A 25,392-nucleotide genomic window follows, 5' to 3' on the forward strand; every position below is an offset into this window, starting at 1 on the left:
TCTGCTGAATAGCTGCTTTACCAGGCGTTTGTTACACCAGAGAATGAAGTGAAAAACTTGGACTGGTCCCCCCCCTCTCTTATAAGTTGGTGCCTCCTTTCACTCTTTAGAGCCGAGGAATTCCAAGAGCTTGCTGAGGCGCAAACGATTGGGAATGTGCCACTCTGACCCTCTTGGAGGAAAAACCGTGATTAGGCGTTTTGTCTGCGCTCTCTAACCAGACTGAACCATCCTGCGGGAGGGGTGTGACACAGTAGAGAGATGCCTTTAGAGGGCTTGTAATGTACCCTGTGATGGAGAGGGAGAGAGGGGAGGCCTTGATGAGATGATCCACACCGAAAAAAGTGATCTCCGTGCTTTGATGTCACCAAGGCTCTACGTGCATGGCTTTGCCCTGCGGTAAAACAGTCCAAGTAATCACAGATTAATAGAGCAGGCTAATCTCATTCACAAAGAGGTCACTACGAGCAGACAGTCGCCCCTCCCCCAGCTCTTCCCGAGCATTGAGAGCCGCCTGCAAAAAGGCAAAGTACTACAACTGAGTACATCTATTAAAGACTACAGATTCCATTAAAACACACTGTTTGATTAGTCAACATCTAAACTGCTCACTTCAATAAGCGGTTATAATGAAGTTTTCCTCAGGCGAGAGAATACCGCGGTTGTCATCAGGATTATCCGTCTATTTTTGCCTTTCTAAGCTTTTTCTTGCAATTAAATTAATGATATCATGTCTCTAAAGTGTTGGTCAAAACTATTTGTCAAAGCTACAACCTGTTTCCGCTGTAAGTCGACTGTGAGCATTGATTTTCTACAGCTGAAATCAGCTCTGCCCTCCCTACAGCCCAATTTCCCCATGCAATTTTCTCCCATGTTCAAGAGAGGAATTTCGATGACATAACAGAAATGTAATAGCTCCGCCACGTCAGAGCCAAGACAAGTTAGGCCTGGTTAAAATGGGACACCAAATCTGATTTACTTATTAGCACTCAGCCATTGACCCTCTGTGGCAGCCCCTCTTGTAATTACCAGAGATCTTGCCCCCTCCCCACCCATTATGGACATAGATTTTCAGAGCAGATTACAAGATACACAATGTGACTGGGCAGGCCTTTGGTTATGAGAATAAAGAGTTGGCTTCAAATGCACCTTTTTCACTTTTTTAAAGCTTTTTCCTTTGGATAAAAGTCCCAGGCTTTGCGCTATTCAAGTACCTTTGTTAGTAGAGATAAAGAACCAACATAAGGTGGAACTGTTTCAAGCTGGCTGTATCCAGAACAATAAAAAAGACTATTATGCAACAAATGGCAGACTAAGCGTATTGATGACTGAGCTGAGAATTTGAATACAAAAAAACTTGGATCACATCCAGTAAAAACTGTCAGATTTGGCTAAATTAATGATTACTCAATGAACATCATGAGTAATGCTGGATTCACTTTTACAGCCTCTCAGATTTGTTCCTTGGTGAACGGCAGACACTAACTCTTCTGTCTCTGGTGTTGGATGGCTGACCTGCTGCCGCCGTCCTGGCCCCGTCATGTGACTCCCTCCCTTCCCCCGTCACTGGGCAACGGCCCCGCAGGATGCTGCGAAGTGGGTCCTGCCCCTGGGGCCCGGTGGGAGTGTTGTTTAAGAGCCGTCTCCCTGGGCTGCCAGAGAGGGCTTTCTCTCCGCCTTAACAACCTCCTCGACCGGGGCCTCCACTCTAAAGAGCTTCTGGAGAATGTCTCCTCAGAGTCTTTTCATTGACTCTCTTCTTACAGGCCTCTAAAAATATTCATGCATATACAGGTACATAATTGTCCATGAAATGCACTTTGGGATACTGCCTAGACTGGAGTACTTGCCGGTTTTCCAAATGACTACTGTAGCAGGAAATTATTCAGACAGAGAATCAATTGGCAATCTTATCTAAGCCCATAAAGTAGGGCCTGAGATTTGATTTAGCATTAAGTAGAATTAGAACATTTGGCATTGTAAGTTAATTGCAAGCAGAGAATGATTCCCATCTCGAGGCCGACATAGGAGTGGCATTGCAGGATTTTAAGCTTCATATTACCACTTGTGAAAGATGGACGCCGTAAATCAGAAAAGGCAAATGCAAGAGAAAATTCAAACAATATGTGGCTTTGACTTTCATGTCCTACTCCACTTAGGGCGGCTCAGCGCAGAGGCCGAACACACTGAGGCAACTGCACAACCTCGCTTTCCTCATAACCTAAGACAGGTGGAAACCACAAATCAAAAACTGTAAAGGAGAACAAAATATTCCGGTTATCTTCCAAGCTGCTGACAGCCGATACATCTTCATCCCCTTCGTACTTCAGCATGGTTTTTTCGCCAGCTTGATAACATTTAGCAGTATACATCTGTCCCAATAATCCATCACTGTACCGAGATGATGGTGCTGTGTGAAAACAGGAACTCATGGTCACTGATAAAGTAGTTTTGTCGCCTGGAACAAATTGAGCATTCTGCTGTACGCACTTTGTCTTAAAACTCAAGAGAAAAAACCAAATCGAGCTGTAGTTTATGATGGGAACAAGTATGGAGGTGAGATCGGACATGAAGAAGTCAAAGTTTATAGATATAAGAGGGCAATAAAACAATAAAAGGTATCATGTAGAGCGCTGGAAATAATCTATGATCATGAGACCATTTAGAAGGCTGTCTAACAGTACAGTGCTTTTCTGGAGTGTCAGGATCCTAAAGTAGTGGAGGTGGGTGGGTACTATGAAATTCTGCCAAGAATGCAGGCAGGAACTTTGGGCTCAAAAAGGCCAGCATGGCCAGATGGCCTGAGACGGCAGTTGAGAAAACTCTGTTCTTACCTGCTGATTTTGGAGTGAACTTGTCCCTGTTGGCAGCGCACACGGCCAGGAGCCGGTAGCCCAGGTCCAAGTCGTAGCCTTGCTGCGCTGCTACCCGGCTGACCACCTGAACACAAACACAGCATGCAGTCAGGACAAAGTCATATATTACATTCTATTATGAGGTGAGGTTCGTTTGTATCCTTCTATACTATTCCTAGAAAGAAGAATCATAATTCAACCTTCAGATAAAAATCAGAGACTTGTAGAAAGAGCTGAAAACACCATTATTTTTCAAAGAGTAAACAATCCTTTAAACTTGGTATTTGATATTCAGAACCAACATTTTTTAACATAACGTCTGCATTTAAATACACAATGACAGACCATCATGGAATAATTGTGCCTGACTTATTAACTTGAATGCAAGTTATATTTTAGAATATTAGGGAACTACCAGATCTGAACCCACAGCTTCCTTTAATCTGATGGCTGAATTGTCTTTTTACCTAATTTGATTGAAATTGGTATTAAATCCAGATTTCATACTGTAGATACACCATAGAATCTATAGATGACTTAAAAAACATTTCAAACACCATGATAGTAGTAAAACTCATCAAAGGACTCAACATTTTGTCCTGACACCCTAAATGTTATATAAGAGTGAAGTTCGGCAGCATCAAAGGTCCCGTTCCACCCATAAGATAAAGTCACTGCAAGTTTATCATTTCCATATGATTTGGTGGACGACATGTGGCCTCTGGTGCCGCGATGCCCACTGTGAGGAAACATTAAGAGAAACATCACATGCCACAGGAGGTGATGTAAATTACCCTTATGTGGTACATGTTGCTTTGATTTACCATTGCCATTATCAGCTCAAAGAGACCCGCTCAAGACGTTTAAACCTTTAGGACATACTGAGGCCTGTGTGGACCAACATGCCTCACTACAGACGGATTCCTCTGCCTGCCTGGTTTTCATAGCCGCGATCCCAAGTTCAAGACAAGCCCCGAGGTAGCACAGCTGAACATTGCTCCCTGCACCATATCATTATCTCCTGTAAGTATAGTCCTGACGTGACACCAAAACAGAGTATGTATATCTGGCCTATCTGTCTAATTAGAATCTAAACTTGCGAGGGACATTTTGCTAAATGGTAATTCTAGTGTAAGAAGTTACAATAAGTGGTTCTAATTTCAGGACTTTAATTGTACACAGTCAGTTGAGTTGTGGTGTTGGATTGTCTTCCATACAGAAGTCACTCAAACTTTATATTGTATACTCTGTGAAACTGTCAGTATAAAAAAAAAAAATTATTCTTGTGTTTTTATGTCTTAGAAATTGGGAAGTAAATACAAACATTACAAAAAAGTCAATTCATTCTTATTTTTAACGTTGGCTCTGTTTTGTAATGACCTGATTTTTAGGGTATTGTCAAGAAATGACTTGCTTACCCCATTATCAGACTGTCGATTGTCATGAAACCACAATTTCTTGATGACACAATATTAAGATATTTGTAGAAGATGATTGTTTTGTCTGTGTAGCCACCTGTCTGAGATTACATAAAACCACTGTTAAGGCAACAGTGACAATCACACAGGCGACAGGATGAAGTGTTTACCATTACACTCTAAGACTAGGTAATTTTACAATAACATTAGATTATCTGCGCTGCCTCCCAGTTTGGTTCACGCTAAGGCCTATACAAGCCATAAACTAAAAGGAAAAGCCTTGAGATTTTCACGGCAGGAAACAAATTGAATTGGGGAAATGGAGGGAAAGGCACCTGCTGCTGCACATTAAAGCAGTAACACAAACACTCACTTGAATGGAGGGATGTGTCAGAGTAGTTTCATTGTGGTGCTCAAGTACAAATCTCTCGGGTTCCTTGGCTTGCTGTAGCCATGCTTGCTCCAAGGGGTTACTAATTGAACCGAATAGGAGTTATACGTATCTCTTATCTACTGCTGGAGGCGTTATGGAAATAAGCGTGTTAAAGCACAGAATGGCCCAAGGTGACAGGTGAGTGACATATCCTCAGTCCGTCCATTGTTCTGCCTGACTATCTGTTCAGTATCTCTTGAAACAAATATCAATAGGATAGAGTGTCATCTCTTCATTGGGTAACAATCCAGAAGAGGTTATTCATTAAATAATTGTTGTTTACTTGTTTGTGTTAGACAACGGCTAAAGTCAGCTTGGCTTCAATGCCATTACAATGGATTCCAATGGTGACTAACAGCCATGGCCACAAAAAGAAAAAGCACCATCCTCTATAGACACATTTTCAAACACTTATCTACCTTTCCATTCGACGGTTACATCCTATATCTTCGCAAAATTATAGATACCCAAACAGACGTTAGCTGTAGGCACTGTTTTAAGATATTGTAGTTTTGCAACACAACTGTTGTCTATCTGGATGTTCAATACGTTTAAAATGCAATTTTACCAAAAACAGTTGAAGATATGGCTAAATAGACAGCCTCCATTTGTTGCTACAGCAGTTAGCCTTTTATCTTGTTTGCACATAAATAGGTAGCATTTTCCTAACATTGTTTTGGCAGCTGAGTGATGAATTGGGAACGGTTTGAAAATTGTATTTGCACATTGTAATCCATTTTACTTGCCTCAAAAAAGAATAAGGTGACAACTTTTTAGAGCAACCTTTTAAGCCAAAAGAGGATAAATGGTACACACACGAGAAGGACTATTCAGGCTACAAGTTAATGTTTATATGTGTAAAGTATTTAGTATATGATTGTGTCTGACTAAATCAAAATACTCTGATGCACTTTAGTCAAACTCATTCTTTGTTTACAGTATACATCTCAAAGCAGCCGAGTCTTTTTCAATTGCCACGGGATACTAATTATTCAATTAATCAAAAGCCCCTAAGCATTTAAGTAAGGGAATTAAGGGCTTTGTAACTGTATTTCCCTTATAAGCACTGATTGCTTTGTGGTTTGAGGACGCTATTGCTCTCCTTTTCCTGCTCCAGTGTGCCAATTCCAAACTGTAACTGAAGTCACTGAGAGGTGACTGAATGCCAGTAGTTTTTACAGAGTGAAAAACTCTTTATTTTACAGCGACCTCAGTAAAGATCAGGCAACTAAACATTAGTTCCCTCGTAACCCTGAGGGAGTAATGGAAAGAGCCAATGCAGCATTTGTTTTAGCTGCCTTTTCATTGTCCTTGAACTTTGGAGTACAGTACTGCAGAGGGTGTTCATGACTCGGGACTTACCGTTAGGCATCCCATCAGGCTTTGCTCGAAGGGGCGCTGGAAGGCTCGGGGGTCACCACACCAGTCCAGCAACTCTGTCGCTGCTGTGTGGAAATTTGCTGGATTTTGTAAGTGCTGGAGAGGAAACAAGGGAGAGGTGGTAATATGTTAGTCAAAGTCAAACAATGTGCAAAGGTCACTAAGAAACAGAACACAGATCATTTCTATTTTGTATGTATTAATAATTTGGTGAAACATATGATAAGTAAAGTAAGGCACTGAATACTAGTTTACATATTGGTCCTGGCCTGCCTAATTGAAAGTTGTGACATGGCGATTTATTCATATTAAAACACATAATCAGGCATAAAGTACTCATTTTAATTATTAAAAGGATTGCTCATCTCCAATCCATCAATTTCTTTTAATAATTAATAGTTTTTAAATATGGAATAACTGACTGAGTATGCTAGATAAGAGTCGAAAAGTACATGGATACATGTTTTGTCACCAAAACAAAGGACACGTAACATTTTTTATCAATAATTAAAAACACTAAGGACAGCATTTTACCACCACATTTTCAAAAATTGATCTTATTCAACTTTAGCGTACTTTTGTTTTAGGTTTAAAGTATTGGCGCATGGCTGAAGGAGTATGTCCCCATTAGATTCATGCCTCCACTTTCCTCTCCCCAGGTTTCTGTAGCAACGCCTCGACACGAGTGCAATAAATCTCCCTGTATGGCTGCATGAATAGCCGAGGAAGCCCTTATTTCTCCAGCCGGCCCTGAGCTATGCTGTGACTTTATCTGACAACAGGCTCCTTGACCTACAGGTAACCCTTTATGGCTTTCATTCCCCAACTGGAGCCAGCAGCCCACTCACTAACCCTGTTGTGTGTCTTGCAGTGAAGCAGCAAAAGAAACTGAAAAATTGACCTGGACTCACTGTTAGTACATTTTCCTCTAAAAGCTTTCAAATCTCAATATAAATCACTTTATAAATAGGAGGCACACCACCTCCACTCTTCAGTAAGCTTTAGGCTTTGGAAACATAATATGCACAAGCCTTTTTAGTGCACTTGTTCAAACCAGGAACAAATGGACTCCCACTCCATGGCATCAAAGGTAAACAGAGAGGTTTGTCAACTTAAAGTGAATGGATGCAATTTTTAACACACTTAAGATATCACTGTATGGGAGAATAGAAGAAGAGGAAGTGACTATCAGTGCCCTTTTCTTGTCTGCTCCTTAGGGGGCAGCAGAGGTCAGGATTTGATAGGCCTGATTTCATATTCATTCTACAAGCCAGCATTGGACAAGGATGAAACCATATTTGTTTATTTTATGTTCTGTCAGAGACTGTTCCTCGCTTGCCTTTCATGTCTTTGTTTTTGGGAACTGAGGATGAGAAGTGGAGGAGTCACTGAGCATGTACATTCTACTAGTGGATTAAGTCTCCTGGAGAAACACACACATCCACAGATGCTAAATTTAGATGGGAATGGAAGCTAGACAACACACGCAATCAGAGCACCAAGGATGGAAAGGGGGTGGAGGGAGAGTATGTATGGGGGGGGGGGGGGGGGGGGGGGGGGGAGTGGGAGTGGGGGTGGGGGGGGAACACGGCACCAACACTTGGGCTTGAAGTGATTACTGTTCTTTGCACTCAGAACAATTGGTCCCACCAGTGTGGCTGTCACATGGAGAGCTTGGCACTGCCACGCCACAGATGTTCCCCTTACTCCGGCCAAAACCCACCAATCAAACCTAAACTAGTGGCCAAGAGACCCCTCACTCCCCCCCCCCTTGTCCTCATCCCCCTGGGTGAGTACGAACCTACAACATTTACACTCCAGAAAAGGCTCGTCTCAGTTCGAGGGGAAACAAAAGACTCGCAGCGTCCTGAGAATACAGCTTTCTTCAGATACAATCATCCTCTGTAGTCACGTCTGGAAACGACTTGATCTGCACATCTGCAGCTAAACTGAATGTGACAGCGCACGTGAACTGGCAAAGACTCCCCTTTCCCTTTTCAAAATCACAGCTTTTGGTTACGCCGCTGTTGTTATTCAGCGCCGCCCCAGAGCACTGAAAACATATTAATGGAGACAATTATCCCTGAAAGGAAAGACGTCGCAGACAAAAACAGCTGCATAGCCAGTGCAGCAGCAGCAGCAAAGAGAGGGCTGTCTTCCAGTTTATCTTGAAATATTGACGCTTACAGTTTGAGGAAGTGCTCCTGCAGCGAGAGGAGAGTCCATAGTTTCTGCCAAAGCCCTGTACGAACCACTGAGTGGAGAGTCTGACAGCAAACTGGCTTCCCCACAGCGAGAGGAAATGTACTGTCTCTGAAATAGATACCAGCAGTATCACCGAGCCCATCTTCCCCAAAGTGTTCACAACGGTGCAATTCTGGGACGCTGGAGAAAAACAAACTGCCATTGAGAAAACTGTGTGTTTGCCGACGAAATCAGATAACTGTTATTGTGTATCTTTTTCTAAATCCTAGTGTTTTTGGAGGTTGAACAAGCGAACATATTTATTTAGCTGTTAAAGGTCGTAGATATGTTCCTTTGAAGTATTTAGCACCACCGTATTCATCATGACGTAAAACACTATCTGTGTTGTTTACCTTTTACATATTTCAACTATTTCTGTATGGATTAATCAGTTGATTCCTTCTTTAATACAAATAATTTGCTTTTCAATTAACCACCAATTAACCACAATTGTTAAGTTAGTAGTAAGCGGTAATCTATTTCCTAACAATAATGTCAAAAAAGTAAACAAGACATCAGATGTATTTAAAGTCCTTTTAAGTATCTGAATTAGTGTACTGGGGTGATAAACCACCATGTTTCCATAGTTGATGATCAGTTAAGGTTATGTTATTGTTTATAAATCATATTATTGCAATTTCACAACAGGACGGCAATTTAAAAATTACCACTGTAATGATTTCTGATTCAACTTTCAACCCGTGATTCAATCATGCTGACAGACTCCAATTTCCTCTACTTTATCATCACGCTCGCCAGTAATTTATCATTCGAGCAACAAAATCAATTTGTTCCCCTGTCCGCTGCACTGGCTGGGAGTATTCAGACAGACGTGTCACATCTTCCAGAAAACAACAACACAATGGAGCAGGCTTCATTTATATTCCTGCTCTATGTCCGCATTGCCTTCGAGATGCCACATTTTCAGCATGTGCACACTTTCAATTAAAGCAAACAGCTGGATTGGTTTACAATATTTCCTTAATTATTTTAATGGCTTGGATATTGGACAATGGGGAGCAGGGGGAGAAGATAGTGAGTTAATTGTTCTGATCTCCCCTGATGATCATCTTTGTGTGCGGGGAGGAGAATAGACGGCCGGCTGAATGGGCTCACTGCTAGTCTAATTGGCAGGACATAAATGGTATTTATTATGCGGGCCTTCCAAACCCTGATTGTCTGTGCACAAAGCTGCCTCTATTAGCAGGGTGCTGGCTCTTACTGGTTGGTTTGAAATGACCCGGCGCTTAACCATTTATTAGATGGACTGGAGGCCTCCTTGTATGCCATGGATCTCTCTAATTGGCATGTTTACCCATGTGCTGGTTCCCCGGCCGCTAACATTGGGACGTGTTTGTTTAAATTTTTGCCTTGCGGGGGTTAATACATTTAACCCCGGCAACATTTGAATTGTTAACATGTTTTGTTATGTTAGACAGATGCAAGTCTCTTTCCCTGTTCTGTGAAATTGCTTTACAGAATAATTCATTAGCTATTAGGAATACAGGACATTCATAGAACCCAATTTCACCTCCCATACAAGTAAAGGAGGAGGGGATATTGAATATTTAATATCCTGCTGTGAAGAAGGTATCCAGCATGCAGACAGAGAGTGTGTGTCTCTGTCTACCTTATTACTTAAGGATATCAAAGCTTGGCTCTACACATAGGGGCTCGCCCCGTCTTGCTATCTGCCTCACCCTGTCTCTCTCTCCGTAATAGCAGGGAACTCCCCGCCGAGGGTAAAACTATTTGCCACGTCCACACTTGTGTTTAAGCTTGAGCCCCATACATTGTCCCAAAGGCATTTCTGATGTACTTTTCAGGAGGTGGACCTCAGCACAGAGTCCTGAAACAAAACGGGCCGTCAGTTAAGAAAAGAGATCAAAGGACGAGCCCTGTAGCCCGGGGTTACTCAAGTATGTCTGTTTCATTCTGCCAGAGATTCGTCCCGCAGTAAACGGTGGGGAGAGGAGAACAAAAGCACTCGCTGGGAGTCAGCGGTGGTGGAGGGAGAAAAAGGAGGGTGATGATGGGGGAGGGAGGGGAGCCTCTGCTCTTTGACCCCGGTCAGTAACCCGAGTCACACCACAGTCCTGATAGTGAGACTGAACAGATTAGTCACTTAGCTGTGGCCCAACATGGAGACTAGGGTGCCTTATGGCCGTCACTGTAAGCGTGTGTACAAGCACACGCTTAGAAAAGGAAATCAGAGTTAGAACCTTTCTACCAGCCAAACAAATAGAGAAATAAACAAATATGGAAATGACTCTCTGCATAAAGGTTCAAATGGGGGTAAATGTATCTTTACAAAATCAATTTGTGTAGGCATCTCAGAAAAAAATACTTTTGCTGGGAAGTCATCAGTCAATCAGTCAGTTTTCAAGCCCTTCAAGATCATTTAACACTGAATCTCATTTAGAAATGTACCAACACTGGATTCATACAGATTAGAATTGCCCACGGTTATTAACATAACAAATTAACTGAATTGTGTAAAAAGTAATACACAGCGTCATACGGTAATTACACCGTCATTCTTTTGCCACCATGCCTTCTTCCTCAATTAAACGTTACACTGACAAAAGCCCCATTTGTTTGCACTGTTTACCACTGTGCAAAAACAATGTGTTGCAATTGAATTTAAAGTTTCATTATTTTTAGATTAGTTTATTAGCCTGTAAGCAGAATCTTTGATATTACATGTTCCAGGTGGAGCCGAGTCTCATGTTGCTTTATACTTCTACGTACACTTATATGTCATATTGTCACTGTAAAGCTAACACTTTGGATAAGAGTTTTCCTGCTCTGAGACCCTAAGGAAAATAACATTTTGTTCAACATCAGACGATTTTATTTAACAATTGGTCTTGAAATAGACTTCTAGCGAGTCTTGAAACTTTCCCAGAATTTCAGTCTACAAAGAATTAGATTTTGACCAACCATACTTGACATTAATTTGGCCATGATTCAGATATCTTAATTGGAATTCCATAGTTGTGCTGATATGTATATGTGTGCTTGTAGATTTCTCTAAATAATTACTGATTGACTGTACACGTTGTGTTTTATGTCAATTATTATTTTCGGCTGATTGTTCTTTGTGTACCTGCCAAGGGACTGCATATAGAATGAGCCTATAACTAAATCTGAAATCAATTATATTTTTTCCTTAATTAACATTATTATGCATAAAACGTTTACCAAAATGAAAATGCTAAAAACTACCTAATTTGACTTAACAATATTAGTGTAAATGTACCTTGTTACTTTCCAGCTGTCAGACAGGTGACAGGTAGCATACATGAACCTTCTGTGGCTTATGCATCAAGCCTCACACCCAACACTCTCACCTGTTTGATGCACAGCAGACGGTCATTTGTCTGCTGTATGTGTCTGTCCATAGACGGAATGGAGTTCATGTTGATTGTCCCTCTTCGGCCTCTACCTGCCAGCCATTAAACTGAAGCGTTCTGCAACAGAAACAGAGACACGTGTTAAAGCTTGCCTCTTCCCAGGGAAGCTGCCAATCCCATCACCACCAGGATATTGCAGTTTAGCGTGTACATATGTGTGTGTGTGTGTGTGTGGCTGTGAACTGAGCAGGGAGATATTGATTTGGCAGGTGACAAGCACCTCAGAGGGACCAAAGGATGACATTCCTCTCAGCTCCTGTGACACCCTTAACAAGCCCTGGCAGTTGCCCCCTGAACACTGCCACACACCTTTGGAGAGGACACACTGGATGGCTTAGAGAGGATGTCTGAGGAACACACACACATTTTGAAACGTCTGCCTGAGAAAACTGCATGAAACCCTTCCAGCCTGGCCTGTGAGAACATTAACTTGGCATGTGGTTCTCTGTTTACATTACTTAGCTATTATGTAATCTTTGGTTAACAATTATCTGTACGCTGGGCCCAGACATGCTCTACATTTCATTCCCCCCCCCGCTCTCCAGCTACATGAGAGTTCCTCTAACAAAACCCCTTACAGCGCACTATTGATTTTGGAGCAGCGGCTTATGGACAACCTCTTTCTCCCTCTCTTTTTTTTCTCCAGAGGAATAATTTGTCACGGAATGCAAACAATGGGGCAGTGATCTGACATGCTACACAACATTATCACAAGTTAAGAAAGTATTACAAGCTACATTAAAGGTTATCAATTTCGCCCGCGGGGGTCTGATTTAATGTTGCATTCAACATCAAATAAATATCACACTCAGGGTGTCGGCCCATAACTCATGGTGACCTGCAGCTTCAATTGGAGGAATTAACAAGCGCATATATGGGTGGCGGGGGGGGGGGGGGGGGGGGGAGCTTATCCCTCCATCTTCACCTCCATCTTCTCCTCCCCTCACTTCTCCTTTATCTCATCCTGTCTCGGCCTTCTTGCTAGTGCAGGGACATTTCCTCCTGCGGCGCATCATCTCTCACTCACACACTCGCCCCTATCACTCAAACCCCTCCCACCCTCACGCCATCTTTCTCCATTACCATCACATGGTGAGAAATTTCTCTGCACAAAGTACCGGTGAGATGAGGGAGAGAGAGCAAAGCAGAGCGAGAAAGAGAGAGGCGGCATGCTGCACCGTACTGATAATGCTCACTTAGAGGTCTCTAGCTGGATTTAACGGTAGGGCCAGTAATCTACTCCACTAGACAGCTAAAGAGCTTTTATGCTACCTATTGGAGCTGCTCATGCCTGTACTTGAGAGGAGAGAAGGGCACACTAGTGCATTCCTCTCCATAAATTAGAACGCTTATAAAAAAAAAGACATCAGAGGAATTTTTCACTCTGACTCTCTTCGCAGATGTTAACGTGTTGACATTTTCGAAGCCTCATACTAGACAATGTTTAGACGTGAGGGGCTGGAGATGGATACCTTGTGACTTGGCAGGATTTTTGGGGGGGTAAATACAGATATAAGAAATCAACATATACATGATTTATAGAGACTATAAGAAAAAACAATTAAATCCAAAATGTATCTACACCAGCACTACAAGCATATAATAAAAGTTCTTCCCTTTTTTTTCCAATGAAGACATCCTCAATGTCAAACATGACAACAAGCACCACCCTAAGCGTTGCACTGACTTTCATTACATCCCTTTGGTGTTTTTCTGCTATAACACCACCCCCCCCCAGTCCCCCCAGTCCCCCCTCATTGCAGGCTGATAGTGAGCTGATCCTCAGCGAGGGGCGGCCAAGGATCATCGTGCCCCTCAGCCACCAGCAGGTGTCTCCCTGGCCCTTCAAAGGTCTGGCTAGTGGCACAAAGAAGGCGGAGCGGTGTTGCTTTAAGCCTTTACAAGCTCTACAAATCCTCAGCTGCTGCTTCCTAACAGGGCCCACTCAGCCCGGCACTGCCTGTCTGACCTTGTGGTTATTGATGAGCGAGTCGACCTGCTCTCTCCGTTTCTCTCCCCTCCTGCCCTTCCCTTCACTCTCGCTCCCTCTTTTTTTCTCTCTGTGTCATCCCTCTTACCTCCAACAGTGAGTTAAAATGAGGGGAAAGAAAGAGGCTGGGCTGCCATTCACCACCCTGGCTTTTTTTCTGTTAAACACACATTGCGATGATACTTCTGACCTCCCCGCTCTGTTAAGCCCGGCTCCACATATTTGCATTTATTTTCTTCCCGAGATAAAAACTACAAGATAAATTCAGTAATTTAATTTTCAGATATTCACTTAATCAAACACTATTCTTTTGTTGCATCCTTAATGACTAACAAGAGCCAGATTAAAGATTAAACTGGTGGAGATATGACAACAGATGCAATTATGAGATCCCCTCCTCCCATTTACTGTACGGGCTTTAGATTATCTCACAGATGCTATCATTTATTCTGTTCTCTGCGCCTTTACCTAATGTGAACTTATTTGCAGAGATTCACTCCACAGATCCTGAATGTGTGAAGGGAAACCGCTGATACAAGCATTACTTGATGTTAATTTACTAAATTGCACGGAAGGCGTAACACAACAAGTTGAGAGCTGCGGATTCCTGCACAACAAAAGACACATGAGGGGGGGTGGGATGGGGAGTGGGAGGGGAGGAGGGAGAGCCGCTTTCCTACCCTATTCAAGGGGGAGCTCAAATATATGTATTGAGTGGGAGCTGTAATAAAACGAAACGGGTGAGGAGATGCAGGCTGGGAACAAATATGAAAGGCAGTGAAGGATGGCGGCAAGGTGATGGAGCACCACCGGAGGATTGGATGAAATTATCTCTTTATAATCAGGGGGCTTCTGCATGGCTGCCTCCTCCATTGCCCAGTGACAGATGAGGCCTAGCTCTTCAAATGGGCTTTTCACAGCCCACCTCTAGGGTAAAACAATGTTTTTCTTCCCTCAGTACCACCACTTCAAAAGCTTTGTTTCCACACGGCACCCCGCAGAGGACAGGATTGTCTCCTGTCACGCACGGTCCATGTCTGTCTCATTACATGTTCATGTTACATAAGTGTACCTTGAAAAAGGGTTGCAGATTTAATTTGATGACAAAACTGTGCAACAGCGGGATCTGGAGGAGGCCGAGTTAAGTTGAATACAGACACTAAGGCAGAAGATTATCACCCGTAAGTAAGAGGGATTGCTTTTTGAACTGTCACAATCTAAACATTTTAGACACCCAAAACCCAACCATGCATCTTCAAAGAGAAATTCTAGTCTGTTAATGTAACGTAGACGAGTTGTGTGCCTCTGCTCTGCAGGGTGAAAACAGTCTGAGGGGGGAGAAGAGTAGACAATGATTAGCTTTATCCCACCATCACAGCAGAACAAATGGATCACGAACCCTCGCCGCTTTACACAGACTCTCAGCTGAGCTGTCAAGGCGCAGGGAAGTAGTAAACAGATTTAATTTATTCATATAAATGGCTTGTGAACCAAAACAGTCAGGCTACTTTAGGGACAGACACAGTGCTGTTAGAAGGATATTTGCCGTTTATTACAACATGGGTCTTATTTAAGTTGTTTCGGCCATTGGTTATGATAATATTGTGATCAGCAAAACATTTTCTAAGATCTGGGTATGTGGTCCAACAGGACAAGAAATTAGACAGATTTGAAACTGTGTTGTTTCAACTGTGACATCACAGTTTGCATGTTTTGCCCAGGATTTGGAAGACAAAAAACTCTCTTATCCGTTACAGAGACACACACTTCTATCGTCAAACTGGACTGAACTCCAAATATCCAGGTAAAGTAACAGAAAAGAAAATACTTTTTTGAAAGGTAGGTTAATTTTTTTTTAAACAAATAACTGCTTGAAGGCAGATGCAGGTGCAGTGTTTGAATAAAGACACATTTCCCGCCTAAAGAGAGACGTCTGAAGTATCAAACACACAGAGAGCTGGAGTGGGGCTGTAGGAAGTAGAAAGACAGCAAGCCGCACTGGCCACCATACTGACAACACACACACACACAAATCTTCTCACCTTCCCTTGAGTGCTGGACTGGCATCATGATACCATAACAACACCCTCAGTCACTCTTAATGTGCTTTACAACAACACTACATGCCGGGTGTTATACCTCTGCATAGCTGTGTGAAACCCCCCCCCCCTTAATAACACACACACACACTCACACAGAAACACACCCACCTTGCTAATCGAAAGCTCAAAGTACTGCTGACACTATTAAAACGGTACAAGGTGGCCTAAGCGCAGAAATCAGCATCACTCCGGCACCTCGCGGGGACACGTTGAGACGTGCTGCTCAAGGTGATTGCGTCCCCCTGTGTCGTCTATTGTAGGTGAATTAGGCAATAAAGGGCTAATCTGCGCCATCATTGACTAAGGCTTGGCTGTTTGCAGCACTTGCTTAAGGGCGATAAAGATGAGGGAGGAGGAGGAGGAGGAAGCATCTCTTCACCCTCGTGATTTTAATGAGCTTTGATTCCCAGATATGCCTTGTTTTCTTGCGACTGTCGGCCGAGGCCCATGTGAAAGCTCCCCTTTAATTATCTCAACGTTGTGGGGACGCCGTTTTCTTGCTCTGAGGGAGGGGGTGTTTAGTTTGGAGAGGGCAGCTCCAGGACTCCAGGTGTCCGCCTGGTTCTCTGCCTGGTAAGTGGCCAGGCAGGCAGCGGGACAAAGCTGTGTTTGTTCGACGGAGGAAAAAGCAGAGAGGATGGAAATGTGTACGAATCGGCGCTGCTTCCATTGTTGCTCTACAGAATGTGCCATAATCCTCGGCAGGCTCCATCCAGAGCTGGCACGGAGGATAATATGAGCTGCCTCCTGCCTGTCCCACCTCCCTGCTCTACCTCCCCTCCCCTCCCCTCAGCCCTTCTCCATCACCTCCGCCACCCTTCCCCCCATGTCTCTGCTGCACACACATATGGACACACAGCCACTCGAGTGCACACACTCTCTCACACCTCCCCACATGGCTCCTTAGCAGGCTTGGGAATGGATTACTTTTTATCTAATGTGGTTTGGTCTGCAGCTCCAGCGGCAACCATGAGCAAGGGTGGGCTCGCAGTTGTGCCACTCACTCACTCACACACACACACAAACACACACACACTCAATCCAAGGAGCCCCGCTGCGTTTGTCGCTGTTCACTGATCTCTCCGTCTTCCCCTCTGTCTTTCTCCATCTCCCATTCTCCCTCTAACTCACTCCACTCCCTCTCTCTCTCACGCAGACCCAGATTCACTTTCCTCCCTCCCTCCCTCCCTCCCTCCCTCCCTTTCTGCCCTCTCACTCTTTTTTTCATGACAGCTCACATAAGCAAGCCTCCTGGATTCCTGCGGGAGCCCCACGTTCAGTACACAGAGATTGTTCAGCCATCAGGCACATCTGCAGCGTGATTAGAAAAGCAAAGGGGTGGGGTGGGTCGAGCCCCCACCATTGCTGCTGCTACACACCCCCCCTCACCCAGCAGCAGAAGAAGAAGAAGAAGAAGAAGAAGAAGAAGAAGAAGAAGAAAACAGAGGGTTGGGGATCATAGAGGGGCCTAAGCAATATCTCCTCTCTAACCAAGTGTAACGTTTCACCAAGTCTCAGAGGCAGATCACCGCCCGCGATAAAAAAAAAGAAAAGGAAAAGGACAAAGGCAGATGGGGGCCAGTCTCTGTTCACCACCAAGCCCCCACCCGCCCTCCACCTCGGTTGACTACCAGAGCAAGCAAAGGGAGAAAGGTGGTCCTACATCCCACATGCAAACACGCAGAGCATCATAGTGGTTTCTCCCTCTCCTGTTTGCCCTCTACCGTCTCCTCCAAACAGATACTCTTTTAATTTCCTCCCATCCTTACGCTAATAGCAGGGGAGAGGAGGGGGGGGGGGGAGGCAATTCCCCCTGGGGCGCTGGAGACAGCACAGATGAGCCACATGACTGCGTGTCGCCTCCGAAAGAACCAGAGCAGCGTGGAGCTAGCAGCTAGCCTCGCTCTCTGTGATGCTCCATGAGGCTCACTGCCAAGCTTCTCCATGCCCCACAATCCTCCAGGAATTTGGGAGGCATGTGATGATGATGATGATGATGATGATGAAACCAGTGAGCCAAACTGTAAACCTGCACTGACTGCTGGCAGTATGAGGTGAACACACAATAAATGTCTCACAAAGAAAGCCGTTCTCAGCCCCGGGAAACACTTTGTCTTAAAATGGGCTTTGATTGTGAGCACAGGGAAAAGTCACATTGGCTTTTTATTCCCTTTTCGGTGAGTGATATTGTTGCCATGTAGGTGCTGACACTACTTCAGACAACTTATGAGCTAATGTTTTTCTTTACCCCCCCCCCCCCTTTCTTTCTCTGCTTTCTTTTTTCCCTGCCAGTCTCTTGGTTTATTATGCATTCAGCTCATGTGACCCTCCTGTGAGTGGCTGTTCATTTTCCACATACCACGCTTAATCCGACCAGCTAAAAACTTTGAAATAGCGAGAGCCGCAGACGCAGCCGCTACCCAGGAGGAGCCATTATGAGGTCTGGGAGAGAGAGAGAGAGACTGATAGCGCTGGGGGGGAGGAGTGACAGGCGAGCTGCAAGATACATGGGAAGGAATTCAAAGAAGGCTGAGAGCAGAACACGAGGGTGTGCGTGTTTGTGTGTTTGCTGCCTTGAAAGTGTGTACGGTGTGTGGGCAGCGGTGATAAGTCATGGGCAGTTGTGTGTGTGTGTTTACCGGCTTGTGTGTGTGTTTGATGGGGTCATTGGTGTGGGCAGGGGGATGGAGGACCTCCTTGTCTCCATTGTGCCAGTGACCTTTGGCCTTTTGTGACTTTGAGTGAATGGGAGGAGAGAGGCAGAGAGTGAGAGGGAGAGATTTTAAATAGTGCATGAGCTCAACCTGCCCAGGCACTGATGGACGGCAACATGAGCTTTCTCTGTTTCACCCAAGACGCTGTGAAGACATACCGTCAAACTGCCAGCACTCATAAGGACCTCGCTAACATCTCTATTTAAAAATGTCGTGAGAAGAGCGTCTATATCTTGGCTTACTGTCACTATCTATTAATCGATCCATTATCGTTTTGATCTATAGATACTTTTTCTAATTGTTTCAAGTTTAAAATGTAAAGATATTGAGTCCATATATCTAACCTATTGAGTTAACCATAACCAAAACATGTTGATGGATGAATTACTTCTTTATTATTTGATCGTGATATTCTGATATTATTCTCACTTCTTGGATACACAGCAACGTGTTTTTTTAAATCTCCTTTTAAAGATTTTGTTTACATTTGTATTAATCGAAGCATCGGAAACATGTTATTATACGTTTGCATAATATATATATATAGTTTGTATGTATTTGCACTTATGCTAACATTCACTTATGCTAGCACTTATACATGAATGTATACACTTATACATTCATGTATACATTCATGTATAAGTGCTATGTTAGGATTCATTTTACAATGTATTAAAGTGAGAATATAGTACTTTTTATTACATTTAAATTCTCTTACAACTGATATCAAAGTTAAATTCATAGGCAATACGATATGCCATTGCTTAATGTAATACACAGGGGTTGTAATAATGACTTATTATGTTTTCAAGTTATGAATGTCAGTAGTGCTAGTTAAAAACTATTCAAATAAACTCAACTAAATTAATATCTCAAAACAAAGGACATGGAATTTCAACTCTTTGATTAAAGGTGGGGTAGGTAAGTTTGAGAAACCGGCTCGAGATACACTTTTTATTATATTCCATGGAATGCTCTTAACATCCCGATGTATTTTCAAATTCTAGCGCACTCGAGCTGGTTTCTCCAAAATTACCTACCCCACCTTTAACTTGTGTCCAAACTCTCACATAGCTCATCCTCTGAAAACAATCCTCTCCTCTCCACAGACCTGCATTGGGCTCCTCTCACTGGCATGACTCATAAGGCTATATTTTTTTATATGTCAGCAGATTGTTTGATAACCTTGCTGAGCGGCCTGATCCTGTGTTAACAGCTTGCTCGTATCTGCAGCCATCGGCCCCTCCAGGGAGAAGCCTCTCATTCCACAAATGTGCTCAATTAAAAAGAGCGGAGTGCTTAGAGAAGGGGCAGCGAGGGGCCGTTGCCTGCGCCTGTTTGATCTGGATTCCCTAATTGGTCAATGACAACACATTACCAGACAGGCGGACGCTTGATCCGGGGAGGGGGCGCTTTTGACTGCAGAGCTTCGGCCTCTTCGGCTTCCCCCCCCCCCACCCCAATACACCACCGTCCGTGATGGGGCAGAGTGTGTCTGTATGTAAAGGAGGGGTGGGGGTTAGGTAGAGGTTAGGTAGCACAGGCGGCCATATATCTGTCACAAATCTTCCTCGTGGAGCCATTGGGGGGGGGGATACAAGCATGTGATGAATCCCAAGCAGCCCCATCCCTCCCCCCCCCCCCCTCCTCAGGCCTCTGATAGTGTCCACTTCTCGCCGCTTACAGTGCTCTAATTTGCCGGAGATTGCGGGCTGCCATGTTTGGATTGCCATTGTGTAAATGAATCGGGAAGCCTCTCATCTCACTGTGAAGAATGCCAATGTGTCTGGGGAGAGAAAGGAGATTCTCCAGGGGAGTAGACTTAGCAGACTCCTCAATCAAACAGTGAGGATATTTATTTAATTTCCTGTGAACATCCTAGTAGAGGACTCATTTCATGTATATTATTTCACCCATCATGCTGTGTGAGGCTCTGTGTTAAGTCGCTACAGAACAACAAAAAAACTGAAGGCAAAGAGCATGCAAGTAGTCTCGGCGATGCGGATCACACTGTTTGTAGAACAGTATGTCTCATTTTATATAATCTTACAGCAGGCTAAAAATAACATCAAATGAATATTGAATGCCAGGACAGAGGAGGCGTTATGCAATTCAAGACTTATGCTGTCAAATGGAGCGATAACAGCCCCGTCTTTTCACACACATATATACACAAAAACATCACATTATCTCTTTCTTACACGCTAAAGAAGAGAAATAGCTTGCACAAATACTTTATAATGTGAAGGGCTGTTTATTCATACCATTATGTGTCATCAAAGGGTGCTTAAAGCTTATTTTAACACCCAAACCGACATATCACTATTAAATAAAGCAATGTTGAGGTAGAGAGGTTTATTTCACCATGTCATGAGTACACTAGTAGTTCTATTCCGTATACAATTGCATATAGAAAGTGGAGAAAAGCTTCAAAGTGTCACATTTGAGAAGCTGAAAGGAATATGGCCTTCTCTTGGCGACTGAGACCATTCTTCGTCGTTTGAAGAGAGGACTTTTCTACCTGTGGATCGACGCCTTTGTATAATAATATTCCCATCTTGTATGTTCATGGGTGTTATTTAGCTGCAACCCCTCTCTAGCTGTTGGCAAACAACAGAGCTCCACATCATCCATCAGGGAAGTTGAGGTAGTTTGACAGGTGAACATAAACAATGCTGCCTGCAGTAGCATTTCTCGAAGAGTACGGCACACACACACACACACAGGACAAACACATAAACAGACAGACAGAGAGGGGAGGTGTGAGAGGCAGCGAGACACTCAGGGGGAGACAGAGACTCACTGGATCAGAGAGGAGGAGGAAATGAATGCAGCAAGAAGCGGGAAGAAAGCTGAGAAATCCTGTATCCTCCTGTTTTAAGCCCCTCGAAAACTGCTGAACCATCAGCAATTACAGTCGGGCTGGGTCATGAATCTCACTCTGCAACGGTCTGCTCTCTCTCTCTCTCTGTCAGTCTGTCTGCTGGGTGATACTGCAGAGGTGTGCGGCCTCATTCACCTGGCTGGCAACAATCACACGCAAAACAAAAAAACAAAACAAAGATGTGCAGGTGGTGCTGCGTGATCTGCAAGTATTAATAATGCTTTGTGCAAATCAAATCGACACTTTGCATCTCCTTTTCCATGACTGCAAAGTTTACGCTGCAGGAAGCGAGCGCACATGCAAAGCAGTTGCTTTCGCAGACACACAGGTGAGAGCAACCCATGACCGAAAACAGGCTGATACAGTACAGGCAGCCGCGGGACAAAGGCGAGGGCAGCGCGCGCACATACGTAAGGACACTAGTCGAAAGTGCTGAGCATATAATTAGCTAATCCAGTAGAAAGCTCAGATAGGCAGTCATTTAATTAAAATGATTAATTAGGGCAATAAAAAAAACGTCCTTCTTTCAAAAACTGCTGTCCATAATTACAAGTGACTCCCTCTTCTCTGTGGCAGAGGGCCTTAATATGTGTGCACGTGAATGTGTTTGCGCACGTGATTGGTGTATGTGGATGAGAGGGAGGGAGGGAGAGAAGTCAGTTTCTGCGGCTCATTCAGCGTTAGGATCCTCGACTAATGAGATTAGTCAATAATGGATTGAAAGCAAGCAGCCTCCCCTGCCCGACACAATGGCCAGAGAGGCTGCCCTGTCAGCGACACATCCTCCACTGACACACACACACACACACACACACACACACACACACACACACACACACACACACACACACACACACACACACACACACACACACACACACACACACACACACACACACACACACACACACACACACACACACACACACACACACACACACACACACACACACACACACACACACACACACACACACACACACACACACACACACACACACACACACACACACACACACACACACACACACACTATCGAGCGGCGCCTGTGTGAGACGGTACTACGTGCCTTGCAGGCCGCAGACAATTCCCTGGGATTTAAATTCAAATTGGGTGTATATCTAGTTTTCATCTACAGAAAGATAGATATTGTAGATGTCAGGCCTGGATCTCTTTCATCACATGAAATGAACACTTCGCAGAGAACACCAGGAGAAAAGAGTCTCGCTCACTCCTCCACTGAGAAATGTCTGAGCCCAGGAAGGACAAACAAGTGTTGAGGCTTGAGAACTCTTCTCTTCTCAGATAAACAAAGACATGAAACGGCTTTAAGGCCGGCAACAGAGCTCTTTTCAAACGTGTGAACAACCTGTTTGCGAGGGTAAACTAAGCCTTGCACAAACAAGACACAGCAAGCTGCCTGTAGTGAGCAGAACCTTGAAGCATTTACAATGGGGAGTCTTGCATAAAGAGGAGCTTTAAAGCACTGGCAAACACCAGAACTCAATTGCTTGCTTGTATTCATGTTGGCGATCAGAAATCTGCTGTTGCAACTATTCAAACATGCTCTGAATAACACCAGAATACCTGCAGACACTACTCAGGGCGGAAAAAATACATAAGTAAAAATACATTTTATCAACACTATTTACAGTATCGTTAAGTGCCAGCCCGTTCTCTAGTAATGAAACCAAACACATTAAGTAGAGAGAGTTAGTAAGACTGCCGCATTAGGCTGTTGCATTAATATTACAGCAATTTGCATATCATTTCACATTCTTTTGATAGACTGCCATTGTTATGGAAAGCACGATAACCAATTTCATTATAATGTGTGATTTGCTAGGTGGAAATACATGTATATAAATGTAGGAAACGGTATTAAGTGTTAACCAAACTAGCACACATGGTCTGTAAGTGTCAATGTCCAATTCTATTTGATCTGGTAACATAAAGATTGGCCTGTTTTGCACTGAGGGTTTGTTTGTGCTCCTGTCATGCAGCCTCCCTGGCCGGGGTCAGCACCGCACAGCCAAAGGTCAACCCCCTGGTAATTTGTTTCACCGCTGCGCAGCCACCATCCAAACACAAGGCGTCGTATCAGGTAAACCAATTATTAGCCGACATGAATCGGAGGGCAGAAAGGTCCCACATGACCACTTTCTCTATTATTAGCGGTGTCTCTCTCTCTCTCTGCAAAAAAGGCACCTTGTCCCTGATTCCCGGCGCGTCTTTCCTGCCTCTTATCAGCTGCCAAGTGACTCATTTACCTGCAATGTGCAATTCTGTGTAGGATTTAAAGGTAATTTAACCTACATTCAGATGAGAAAATGAATTAAGCGCTGCCGTTTCTCCCTCTCATTTTGCCTCCTTCTTCCTGTCTCAGAAGCATAAACAGCAGTCAAAACGGAGCGCTTTCTCCTGCTTAGTATTCAGCTGTAATTCTCCTGGGTGGACACCATGCTGTGTAGACAATCTGCATTTTGATTGGTGTACACTGGAAGTTTCCTCACGGCTCTTTAAAAGCGGATGTGTCGGAAAACAACAAAGAATGGGCATTTAGAAATGGATTTCTAAGAATATTTGGTAGACTGTGCAGAGGAAAAAGCAAACAGCTCGGTGAGATTTATCTTGTTTCATTAAGCAGAGCCAGCGCTGACGCGAGGATATGATGTGAAACTGATCGTTTGCTGCGCTGCGACTGTGTTGGCCAACATGAAAATGCCAGCGATATATAACCCTCTCAGAGAGCCATTTGTACAATCTCACCATTAGCAGCCACTTTGTTCCTGTAGCCCCTCTGGCCTCAAACCAGGCTTCAGCCTCCTACGGCCGTAACCATGGCAACTGCCTTCATTCAACACTTGCAAATAATGAAGACAATGTGTTTTCCATTTAGATGAGCTTTTTTTTTGTGCAAGAAGATACGAACAGTCCACCCTGACTGTTTCATTAAGGGGGCTTAATAACATGATTCCTTCTTCTGGATGCGCTGTACGAGCTGAATCACAGATTAAATTGGTCTGCTGGGACACAAGTCAATACCAGTGCGCAAGATTCAATATTATGTTCAACAACTAAACTTGGAAAAGTTGTTTTTCTTTCTGGCCTCTGTGGACTTGAGAGTGTTGTAGGGAGAAGCATCAGAGAAATGGAGAAGTGCCCCGGGCGAAGGATTTCGTATCTTGATCACACAAAGCAAAACTAAAAGTATAAGAAAGGCAAATTAAAAGTAAGAGTGTGGGCTCATTGGATTGCCTGTTGATTTTATTTGACTTACAGATGTTTGAGCAGCTATAAACCTTTTTTACACGACTCTTTGCACTCATATCATTAATTATAACATGTACTCCTCGCGGTAATTGCAGATGCAGTATACTGTGCAAAGCGCAGTTATGTAAACTGAAGCAATGACATTTAGGATGCTTGCTTTTGCGTTAACTTGCAACCCGTTTCATCATCAAGCCACTATTTGTTTTTTTGCTCTGTCAGACTTCATTGTAGCCTTAATGTTATCATAAACGAAAAGAAATATGGCTTTAATGGTAAAAATATGACTTAAGTTGTAGTAAAACTGAATAATTGTTCAACTATCCACTTGTATAAGGTATATCTTGGGAGAATAACAACTTACTGTGAAATAGGTGCACGTTTGTGATTCTGTGAATGTGTGTGAGCATTTGCAAACACACACATAGTGGAAAGAATGGAAAGAACTCGTGGGGCAGGAGTCTCCTTTCCACTGTTTACAGGGAAAACTCCCTGGAAGCAGAGCCAGCTTTCCAGGCCAAAATTAATTCAAGAGTTTTTACAAATCACTAGACAGGAAACATGGTGTTGTTCTCCACTTCCACCTCTTCTCTTTTGCAGCCCAGTAAACATTATTTTGATTCGCTGTGTTGTTCGCTCGCAAGGAAAAACACACAAAGCAGATAGTTACTCTAATTCCTTCATGA

General features: G+C 43.7%; 1 protein-coding gene across 3 annotated transcripts in view; it reads right to left on the bottom strand.

Annotated features, from left to right (window-relative positions):
• Positions 1-25,392, bottom strand: part of LOC117473676 (zinc finger MIZ domain-containing protein 1-like) — a 106,036-nt gene that overhangs the window by 27,352 nt on the left and 53,292 nt on the right. For all 3 annotated transcript variants that reach the window (XM_034119409.1, XM_034119407.1, XM_034119408.1), the window contains 3 exons: positions 11,684-11,803; positions 6,069-6,182; positions 2,835-2,940 (listed from right to left, as the gene is read on the bottom strand). In XM_034119409.1, the coding sequence (XP_033975300.1) occupies positions 2,835-2,940; positions 6,069-6,182; positions 11,684-11,752 (289 nt within the window). In that variant the 5' untranslated portion in view covers positions 11,753-11,803. The remainder of the gene's footprint in view (positions 1-2,834; positions 2,941-6,068; positions 6,183-11,683; positions 11,804-25,392) is intronic.

This window comes from Trematomus bernacchii, unplaced genomic scaffold (assembly GCF_902827165.1).
Source record: "Trematomus bernacchii unplaced genomic scaffold, fTreBer1.1, whole genome shotgun sequence".
NCBI classification, from domain to species: Eukaryota; Metazoa; Chordata; class Actinopteri; order Perciformes; family Nototheniidae; genus Trematomus; species Trematomus bernacchii.